Below are 11354 nucleotides of genomic sequence, written 5' to 3'. Positions count from 1 at the left end.
TCTGCAGCTGCCTCGCGGGTTAATTATTTCATTAAGAAATAGCGTATTTGACAAATTGTGCCATAAAGAATGAGAGAATCATTCCAGATCATCTTGTGGGGATGCCAAATTGTAAGATAATTCAGAATATGACTTACCTGCGTCTAGGAATTACCCTGGTACCATCTGGGCTCATGGAAGCAGGGGCTGAGTTTCTACACACGCGGGGGCTTCCATTAGGAAAATGGACTGGACTGGCTTGAATACAAGCAGAGAACTCCTAGAGAGGGAGGGAAGGAAATATTTTAGATGAGCCATCGTAGGGGCAAAATAACTTGTAAGGTATTTTAGCATATTGTTATGAAATCTTTATGTAAGTTTTAAAAAGTTTTGGTATTATTAAGCTTTCTCGCCCTTTTTTGTTCTCATAAAAGTTGAACAGGGCAAATAGAAGATGATGCAAAATTTTAATACTGGAGGACTCCATGGTAAGATGGTGCAGTTTGGTAGAAAAACCAAAAGATGTCACTATTGGATACTTCATCGTTGTCTCTCTAACAAAAAGCAAACTGGCAGTGGTCAGACTGCCCCCTATGGACACTTTGGGTACGTACCTGAATCCCTAAACTTGACTTCATCACAAAGAACTGGTCGACCAGCTTTTTGTGTAGGGGTCTCATATCTTGAGGTACAAACTTCTCATGCACAGCCAAACCAAATTCCAAAATCTGTGCCTTGAGAATGAGACAAGGAAAAAACCCACATCAATGAGGAACTCCACCAAGTGCCTGCTAGGGGTCAAGCACTGTACCAGGCACTCTGTATCTGCTATAGCTAATCCTCTCTACCACACAGAGGAGCAATCCTTCATTTACAGGTGCGGATCAGAACAATCCAGCATGTACTAACAAACAAATGGGGATTCAAACTGAAGTCTTTCTGATTTTCCTGCTACCCAAAGTTTCTTTGCAGTATATTTTAGATCTGGAATAACAACCCTTTCTTTCTTTTTTTTTTTTTTAATTTTTTATTTCTTTTCAGCGCAACAGTATTCATTGTTTTTTGCACCACACCCAGTGCTCCATGCAATCCGGGCCCTCCCTAATACCCACCACCTGGTTCCCCCAATCTCCCACCCCCCGCCCCTTCAAAACCCTCAGGTTGTTTTTCAGAGTACATTGTCTCTCATGGTTCATCTCCCCTTCCAATTTCCCTCAACTCCCTTCTCCTCTCCATCTCCCCTTGTCCTCCATGCCATTTGTTATGCTCCACAAATAAGTGAAACCATATGATAATTGACTCTCTCTGCTTGACTTATTTCACTCAGCATAATCTCTTCCAGTCCCGTCCATGTTGCTACAAAAGTTGGGTATTCATCCTTTCTGATAGAGGCATAATACTCCATAGTGTATATGGACCACATCTTCCTTATCCATTCGTCCGTTGAAGGGCATCTTGGTTCTTTCCACAGTTTGGCGAACGTGGCCATTGCTGCTATAAACACTGGGGTACAGATGGCCCTTCTTTTCACTACATCTGCATTTTTGGGGTAAATACCCAGTAGTGCAATGGCAGGTTAATAGGGAAGCTCTATTTTTAATTTCTTGAGGAATCTCCACACTGCTCTCCCTTCTAAGCACTTCTGTGTCACTTGGCCCCCGTCTACATTGCACAGGACCGGGAAGGAGTTGCTCCCCAAGGGATCTCTTCTCTGGATGACACTCCGTTTTTCCACGATACTCTTTTCTCTTCCATCAGGTTCTCCTGCGCCTATCCATCTCTCCCCCTGCCCCCCAGCTCAAGATTTCCAAAATTTGTTGAGGAAGACATGCAGGTAAAATGGGAACAGAAATTCTATCATAGTTGCTATGCTTTTTGTTTTTGTTAAAGAATGATTATTCTGGTTCACTTATAATGCAATAAGGAGCAGCTCTTACTTAAAAAGGGAGGGGGTGGTTTCCAGTGGTGAAGTCCCAAAAGGAATAAACACAAACATTCAAGTTTTTTTTTTGTTCTTCAACTATGAATACTGCTTCATTCCTCTGAGTGTCAGCTGCCTTTTACATTTAAAAAAAAAAAGTGCCCCGGTACTAAAGTTGTCAGAAAAACAAATTTCAGGACTGTGAGGAAAGCATATCATACCATGGGTTTTATCACACTGGGTTTTATCTTTATATCTTGTGAAGATTTAAGATTGAAAGCTCAGGTCAAATAGGACTGAACCTGGTGGGTTAAAGTGTCCAGCACCTTCTGTAGGGAGACAGGACTGTGGCAGCCCCTATCCACTGCCAGCATATCTGCATAAAGATAAAAAAACCTCAGACCTCAAGGACACCTTTAAAGGGAGTAGTGAGAAAAAAAAAACGTAGTAGTGAGGGTGGAGTGGATGTTTGAGGGGTAAAGGAAGGGTCTGATGAAGGGAAAAGGGCGTGGAAGAGTTGACCTCAGGGTAGGAATCCAGTTTTTAAACACTCGCTATAAGGCAAATTCTGTTTTGTCCAAATCACATCGAAGGTTGGGTTCTCCCAGGAGTAGACCCTGGCATGGAGATGAGGATGTTTATTGAGGAGTCAACTGGCATCACTGTTTGCATGAAGGAGGCACAGAAGCAGGACTGACTAAAAAGAATCTGGGAACATGGCAGTCATGTCAAGCCTCTGCCCACACCAGGGGATCTCTGGGCTTCAACCAGGCTGTGAGAGTTGTGCTGTGTTGGGCCCAGGTGGCCGGGCTGTTTCTTCCTCAGTCACTGGATGTGGGACCGCCAGGAAGGTGGTGATGCTGGGCCAGGTGGCATTTGGCAGCTGAGGCAATGGCTGAAGGACCAGAGCACCTACAGTGTCTGTCGATGGCCACCACTCCCAGCAGCTGGCTCAACAAGTCCTTTCTGGAAGAGTCACTGGGGCAGAGCATCTCCGAGGCCCCCAGGTAGTTTATCTGAATCACCTCACAGAGGTTCAGCCTAGGACGGTGGCCTTGGCTAGCCTAATCCCCCACTGCTATGGTTTCAAAGAGATGGTATGATTGCCCAAAGTCACATGGCAGTCACTTGTACCGCTTATCCTATGACAGAGATCTAAAGTCTCCTATACTGGGGCATCTGGGTGGCTCAGTGGTTTAAGGCCTCTGCCTTCTGCTCAGGTCAGGATCCCAGGGTCCTGGGATCGAGCCCCACATCGGGCTCTCTGCTCAGCGGGGAGCCTGCTTCCTCCTCTCTCTCTCTCTCTCTGCCTGCCTCTCTGCCCACTTGTGATGTCTATCAAATAAATAAATAAAATCTTAAAAAAATTATTTGTTTAAAGTCTCCTATACCAAGGCTCTTTCCACAAGGCCCTATGAACATCAGACAGGATGTGGAGGAAACAAAAGTTCCCAATTTATTTTTCTAGAGAGTCTTCTTGGCCCTTTTAATTTTAATGCAGGGGAAAGAATTCAGTCAGACTGAACACCAGTTGAGTCCTGCAGTGAGGCAAGCCACTCGCTAGATGTACTCAAGTTAAATACTGATTTTTGAAAATCAACAAAGGCCACAGTCATTCCATAATCCTAAGAACTGGATAAACTAACTTGCTCACTTCTAGTATCTACATGAGCCCCAGGACCACATCGAGAACTTAGCTTATTCTCGATTTCCTTCCTTGTGCTCGCTTCGGCAGCACATATACTAAAAAAATCCTTGCAGGTCGCCTTAAAGTAACTCCTTTCTTTTTTCCAGAAGCTGCCATGGTACCTGCCCATGGCCACTTCTGACTCCCTAGTATTAAGTTCTATGGATTAAGCCTGCAGAGCATAAAATGATGAAAATCAGATCCAACCTCATCATTTTCTTACCCAAAAGGGCATGCCATATTTGTTGATTAATTTGGTATTATCAAGTAGAAGGAGATGCTTTGGTCACATTTTTTCATATGTATTCCACTGTTATAGGCGTGTTAAATGTTTTTATTTCCTATTTACCTCAGCCTCTTAACTACCATGTCTCCCACCTAGGTTTTCAAACCCTTTTCAGGCCGAGAGCTAGCTGCAGGAACACAGCAGGCAAGAGATGACTCTAGTTCTTTGTGCTTGCTGGAACTATATAAATAAAAACAAACTATGCTTTTTTGGAATAGAAAATGATGCGTTTGTTATCTCATTTTGTCCATATCCTATCACTGATAGGCTTAGTCTTTGTTTTAAAGCAAAGTCTATTGATTGCCCCTTCGCTGGAATACGTAAGTAAGAATCTCATTCCTTCCCTCATTCATTTACCTATTCATTTATTTTCAGTTGGCCCAAACTTACGTGAACCCAAAATTTTGAGTGAAAAGTTGGCACCAGGGGCGCCTGGGTGGCTCAGTGGGTTAAGCCGCTGCCTTCGGCTCAGGTCATGATCTCAGGGTCCTGGGATCGAGTCCCGCATCGGGCTCTCTGCTCAGCAAGGGGCCTGCTTCCCTCTCTCTCTCACTGCCTGCCTCTCTGTCTACTTGTGATTTCTCTCTGTCAAATAAATAAATAAAATCTTTAAAAAAAAAAAAAAAAAAAAAAAGTTGGCACCAAGCCTACAGCAAGCCTTTAGGGAAAGAATGTTCAAATGGTATTCCAAGAAACTACATGAAATTGTCTCTCATAAGGGGCTGCCATAATTTACTACTGTTAAATTTATTTTTGCATCGAACTGGAGAGTAGAAGTGAAAATGAGCAAGTTGGAATACATTACAGACGAATCTATAACCTTTGGCTGACCGCTTCCATTAGAACACTGATACAGAAAACCAGGGAGATGGGTCTCTGGGTAACCATGCATATCTAGGCAGGAAAGAGCAGGTGACTGGCTTCTGTCCCCAACTTACTTGCTCAAGCATCAGCTCTCTTAACCGTGCAATTTTCTCTCCATCTTCAGGGTGACTTAAGATATATTCTTTGACAAAAAATGCCTAGAAAAAGGATGGAGAGTCAGTTTACTTCAGGAAAGTTAAAAAGTGAGAGACACAGCTGGCATCTTGGAAGAAACACCACTGTCGACCACATTTGTAGGGCAGGAGGAACGACTCCTACTTTGGGCATCTGGTCAGAAAGGGAATACAAGGAAAGGATTGTTTAAGGGAGAGCAGCAATTGTGTAAATAGGTATCTTTGGTAAAGCAAGCAAACAGCAAATCCAAATCAATAAGCATTATATCCTAAAATAAAGTGCTTTAAGATTCAGTGTGACAAAAATGGTGGCCTCTCACCTCCCAGACTGCTGTGGCTTTCTGTTTAAAACCACAAGGGCAGATGAAAAGCCCATTTAAAGTATCTTCTAAACAAGATCAGACATGTCTATGCCTGTGAACCTCCTTGGTCAGGAAAATGGTCTAAGGTTGACATTTATTAAGTAATTTTTATAACCTGATCACTTTATTTATCCAAGAAAACACACACACACACACACACACACACACACACACACACACACACACACACACTTTATCCTCTTATCCTCAAAATACCACAGATCGGAAAATGGTGTTAACTAACTGTGCATCGCAAATGACTATCTGTTTCCTCTATTTAACCAAGGACTCTGTGTCAGTTGTAAACCTATATTAGCATGGGGATTTGTGTATTTGTTTTGAAAAAAGACTTCTGAGCCCCTAAGAAATCAATTTAAAAACTTTCAAACAACAATACCTAATCCTTACCTCTTGATACCTGGAAACTCCACCATTAACCGCAGCATCTATAACTCCATTCAGGCACATGGTCAAGGGATTAATATTCTGCATCTGTCTTGTCTGACACTGACTAATCAGAGTCTTCAGCTGCTGATTCTTATTTTCCAGCACTTCAATTGCATTTTCCAGAGGACTCATTTCTACCTGAGAAGCAAATGCACATAAACATATTTTGGATTTTGTGACATTTAAGAAGAAAGTAGATTATCCATGCTCTGAATTATCTGTGCTTGTCCTTGGCTCCAATCAGTATCTCCACCAGGGGCCATACTGTAGACTAGACAAGGATGTGGAAGACAAATCAGTTGTTCATTCAAAGGTCTGGAAAGTGAAGGTGATTATACTGAGTGGCTGAAACGTGGCAGGGATAATCAACAACCATCACCCCTATATTAGCACTGCAAGAAGCCGTATAATCCTTAAAAGAAAATCCGAGGATCTCATGTCTGTTAAAACTCATTTTTCTTTTCTTTTGAAGGACTAAATATTCAGGGGCCCTGCATATTATTATCACCTTTTTAGTTGCTTACTTAATGCAGAGCATCACAGGAGATACAAAGATGCATTTACAAATCCTCTGATGTCAAGGAGTTTCAGCCCAGTTGGAAAGATGGGACATATGCCCATATGGACCCCATATGCACATATAACAGCACCATAAGGTGGCACAGGATGGTACTCGGTTGGGAGTTATGGAAAATAAGATAATCGTATATGCTGTAGGATCTATTTGTTGAAGGAGAGCCAAACAGAATTATAATGATTTAAAAATTCTAGGTTATATGGGGAACCTAAATGTGAAAATGATGAAAGTGTTCTTCAAATGTTGAACATTGTGGCCATTACTGTCATTGACATTCTCTTTGAAGAGAAGGTCTGCCAAGTTCTTAGCTGTAAAGAATTCAAGCTTACAATAAGCACATTTAAATATTGGTTTTTTTCAGTTAAGGAAACAAATTAGATTTTTAAAGGTCACTTACATCATCTTCAAACAACACTGAAAAGTACCAGACTAATTTGACTATGTCAAAATTAAGATTATACATTCAATAGGAGGCATTATGAAGAGAAGGAAAGATAAGCAAGAAAGGAGAAGATATTTATAACATATAAAACCGTCAAAGAGCCTATGTCCAGAATATATAATGAACTCTTAAAAACAAGATGGCAAATGGCAAATGACCCAGTGAAAAAATGAGCAAAGCCTCTACATGGACACTTTATAAAGGAAGAAATCCAAATGGCCAGTAAATACATGAAAAGGTGTGGAACCTCACTTGTAATCAACAACATGAAAAATACCACCACAGTAATCAAAACATCTACATGGATACTTTACAAAGGAAGAAATCCAAATGGCCAGTAAATACATAAAATGGTGTGGAGCCTTACTTGTGATCAACAACATAAAAAATGATACCACAGTAATATAGTACTAAACACTCACTAAATGACAAAAAAAAAAAAAAAAAAAAAGGACAACAGCAAATGATGGTGAGAATGTGTTACTAGACTCTCTCAATTTTGGCTGTTGGTAGTTCAAATCGTTTCAACCACTTTGGAAAACAGTCTGGCATTATCTACTAAAGTTAATGATTTCTTTACTATATTTCATGGTCCTACATGCAGTTCTATGTAGGCCTATATCTGGAAAAAAAAAAGTGGAGTAGGAGATGTATTTAGATGTGTGTGAAGAAAATGTGTGTACAAAAATGGTCATAAATGTCTCAAAAACCCCTGTCTGTTGATAAGAGAATGAATAAATATATTGTGGTATGTTCACACAATGGAATAGCACCTAGCAATGCAAACAAACTTCAGTCACAAGTAATAACATGGACTAACATTACAAATAATACTGAGTGACAGAACCAAATTAGAATATACACACTATGATACTGTTACATAAAATTTGGAATCAGGCAAAACTAAATTGACTTGTTTTAGAGAAACAAACTTAGAGAATCAACCAAGGAAGCGAATGGATACCATAAAAGTGAGGACAGTGGTGATGTAAAAGAAAGGGAGTTGTCACTAGAAAGGGGTACATGAAAAGCCTTTAGGGTGCTAGTAGCAATGTTCCCTAACTGAGCGCTGGCAAGTGGGTATTTACTATTTGTGACAATAAACATTTGTTTTATAAGCACAAAAGCTGAACCAGAAAGTAAAAGGCTGAGGACTCGGATGGACTGAAAGTTAAAAAGACATCTTAGAAAGCAGGGCAGGGGTTGGCAGGGGCTGGGGAGGAGGAAGAGGGGAAATGTTCAGTGGGTATAGAATTTTCGTTTTGTGAGATGAAACTGATCTGTTGCGTAAGAATTCACACATAGTTAACTCTGTTGTACTGTACACTTAAAAATAATTAAGATGGAAAATTTTATATGTGTTTTGGCCAAAGCTAAAAAAAAATCATGCTCATCTTTATAAATTCAAATGCTACTAATATGAAAAAAAATTTAAAAAGAAAACAAAATGGGAGAATAGTCCAAGATGGCAGAGAAGTAGGAAACCATAGTTTCCTCTGGTCCCAGGGATTCAGCTAGTTATCTATCAAATCACTCTGAACACCTGTGAACTCAACCGGAGATCTAAGAAAAGAATTGCTGCAATTCTACAAATAGAAAAGCGACCACTTTCTGCAAGGTAGGAGGTGCTGAGAAGCAAATCCAAGGGGATATTTTGGAAGATAAACTGGGGGAGGGGAAAGCCTATGGAGCTACTAGAAAGTGACATAGCAGGCGAGCACAAAATTGGAACTTTAAGAAGTCTGCTATGGTGAAGGACGTCCCTGCCTGAAAGCAGAGCAAAATCCTATGAGGGAGAGTGTGGTCTCAGGATCCCTGGGTCAAAGGAAGATCGGGCGACCAGTGAGGCAGAGCTCCCAGGCATCGGAGCAGGGAAGCCAGCTGTAGTTAGAAAGCCTAGGAGTGGGCTATGAGCTCAGTGCTGCCATATACCACAAACAGCAGCAGTCTGGTGACTGCTCTCTGAGCAGGGGCCCAGCAAGCAGCAGAACTGTGGTGAGAACCCCCTTCCTCCCCTGAGGGGGAGTGGTGCAAGTACGTATCGTAGGAGTCTGCAGGGTTTGCAGACTGGAAAAGGGGTCACACACCTGAGACTGAAACACTCAGTCACAGGTTGGGTGAGCACGAAGTGTGGGTGGAGACCAGGGAGACAGGAGTGACTGACTACTTTTTCCTGAAAGTGCACTGCAGAATGGGACCCTGAGCTTTGGGTTCTGGCACTGGAGATTGGGAAGTCACCATTTTCATTCTCCTCCTCTAAAGCCAGTGCAAAAAACCTTCAGGGAACAAAAGCCACTTTGAGAAGTCTGGAACCACTTACTTACCCTGGCCACTGACAAGGGTGGTATAATACCACCCAGGGAAAAGAGACCTGAGAATCAGCACAACAGGCCCCTCCCCAAGAAGGGGCCAAGACCAAGTTTACTGATCACAGAGAACTGCAAAACTCCAGTGGTAGGGGAAAACAGTATATAGAATTCATGGTATTTTCCCCATGATTCTTTACTATTTCAATTTTAATTTTTTTTCTCTTTCCTTTTTCCATTAATTTCCTACTTTATCAACTCCTTTAAAAAAATCTTTTTAAATTTTCATTTTCAGAGTTACATTCTGTACTTTTAAGTACTTTGAAGTACAGAATGTAACTCTGAAAATGAAAATTTAAAAAGATTTTTTAAATGGAGTTTAAAAAACTCCTTTTGTTGCAATTAATTTTCTTTTTGTATATGTATGTTTTTCTTTCTTTACAATTTTGAGATGCAGTTTCTTCTAACAAACAGACCAAAATACACTAAGAATATAATGTATTGCTCTGTTCTGTTCACTTGTCTGATTATATTCTCTTTTTTAAAAAAAACAAATTATTATTTTATCTTTTTTGGTTTCAGCTCTCTTCTGATTTGTTTAGTGTCTATTTCTCTGGGGTCATTGTTGCCATTTTAACATTTTGTTCTCTTGTTCACCTATTCTTCTCTGGACGGAATAACAAGATGGAAAAACTCACCTCAAAAAAGAGAAGAAGAGGCAGTACTTACTGCCAGGGACCTAATCAGTATGGATATAAGTAAGATGTCAGAACTAGAGTTCAGAATAACAGCTACAAAGATTCTAGCTGGTCTTGAAAAAAAGCATAGAAGACGCTAGAGAATTCCTTTCTAGAGAAATAAAATAACTAAAATCTAACCAAATCAAAATCGAAAAGGCTATTAATGAGAGGCAATAAAAAATGGAGCCACTAACTAGGATAAATGAGGCAGAAGACAGAATTAGTGATATAGAAGACAAAATTATGGATAATAAAGAAGCTGAAAAAAGATAACTACTATATCATGAGGGGAGAATTCGAGAGATAAGTGATACAATAAACTGAAACTATATTAGAATAATTGGGATCCCAGAAGAAGAGGAAAGTGGAGGGTGGGGTGGACAGAAGGTATACTAGAGCAAATTATAGTGGAGGACTTCCCTGTTTTGGGGAAGGCATTCACGTCCAGGAGGCCCAGAGAACCCCCTTCAAATAAAAATAAGTCAACATCCCACCATGTAACAGGGAAACCTGCAAATCTTGAAGACAAAGAGAAAAATCCTGAAAGCAGCTCAGGACAAGAGGTCTATAACCTACAAGGGTAGAAACATTAGGCTGACAGCAGACCTATTCACAGAGACGTAGCAGGCCAGAAGGGACTGGCATAATATATACAGAGTGCTAAATGAGGAAAATATGCAGCCAAGAAGACTTTATTCAGCTACGTTGTCATTCAAAAGAGAAGGAGAGATAAAAAGGTTCCAGGACAAATAGAAACTAAAAGAATTTGTGATCACCAAACCAGACCTGTAAGAAATATTAAAAGGTATCCTTTAAGTGAAGAGAGAGCCCTAATGTAACATAGACCAGAAAGGAATAGAGACAATATACAGAAACAGTGACTCTGTAAAGTAATACAAAGGCACTAAATTCGTATCTTTCAATAGTTACTCTGAATGTAAATGACCTAAATGCCCCAACCAAAAGACAAAGTGTACCAGATTGGATAAAAAAGCAAGAACCATCACTATGCTATCTGCAAGAGACCTAGATTGAAAGTGAGGGGGTGGAAAACCATTTACCATGCTAATGGATATCAAAAGAAAGCTGAGGTGGCAATCCTTATATCAGACAAATTAGACCTTAAACCAAAGACTGTAATAAGAGATGAGGAAGGATACTATATCATAATTAAAGTATCTATCCAACAAGCTTTAACAATTGTACCTATTTATGGTCCTAACATGGAAGCAGCCAATTATATAAACCAATTAATAACAAAATTAAAGAAACACATTGGTAATACTACAATAATAGTAGAGGACTTGAACACCCCACTCAATGCAATGGACAGATAATCTAAACAGAAAATCAACAAGGAAACAAGAGTTTTGAATGACACTTTGGACCAGATGGACTTCACAGATATATTCAGACCATTCCATTCTAAAGCAGCAGAACACATATTCTTCTCAAGTGCACCTGGAACATTCTCCAGACCAGATCACATACTGGGTCAGAAATCAGGTCCCAACTGGTTTAAAAAGATTGGGATCACTCCCTGCATATTTTGCGACCATGATGCTTTGAAACTTGAACTCAATCACAACAGGAAATTTGGAAAGAACTC

The 11354-nt window shown here is 40.3% G+C and overlaps 1 protein-coding gene across 5 annotated transcripts in view; it reads right to left on the bottom strand.

Annotated features, from left to right (window-relative positions):
- DOCK4 (dedicator of cytokinesis 4) overlaps positions 1–11354 on the bottom strand; it is a 431090-nt gene that overhangs the window by 15065 nt on the left and 404671 nt on the right. For all 5 annotated transcript variants that reach the window (XM_082693075.1, XM_082693074.1, XM_082693076.1 and 2 more), the window contains 4 exons: positions 5642–5818; positions 4812–4895; positions 594–713; positions 138–259 (listed from right to left, as the gene is read on the bottom strand). In XM_082693075.1, coding sequence (XP_082549201.1) covers positions 138–259; positions 594–713; positions 4812–4895; positions 5642–5818 — 503 coding nt within the window. The remainder of the gene's footprint in view (positions 1–137; positions 260–593; positions 714–4811; positions 4896–5641; positions 5819–11354) is intronic.

Source organism: Mustela nivalis (assembly GCF_964662115.1).
Source record: "Mustela nivalis genome assembly, chromosome: 12".
Classification (NCBI taxonomy): Eukaryota; Metazoa; Chordata; class Mammalia; order Carnivora; family Mustelidae; genus Mustela; species Mustela nivalis.
The sequence above is the reverse complement of the archived record's forward strand: the minus strand, read 5'-3'. Positions and strand labels throughout refer to the sequence as shown.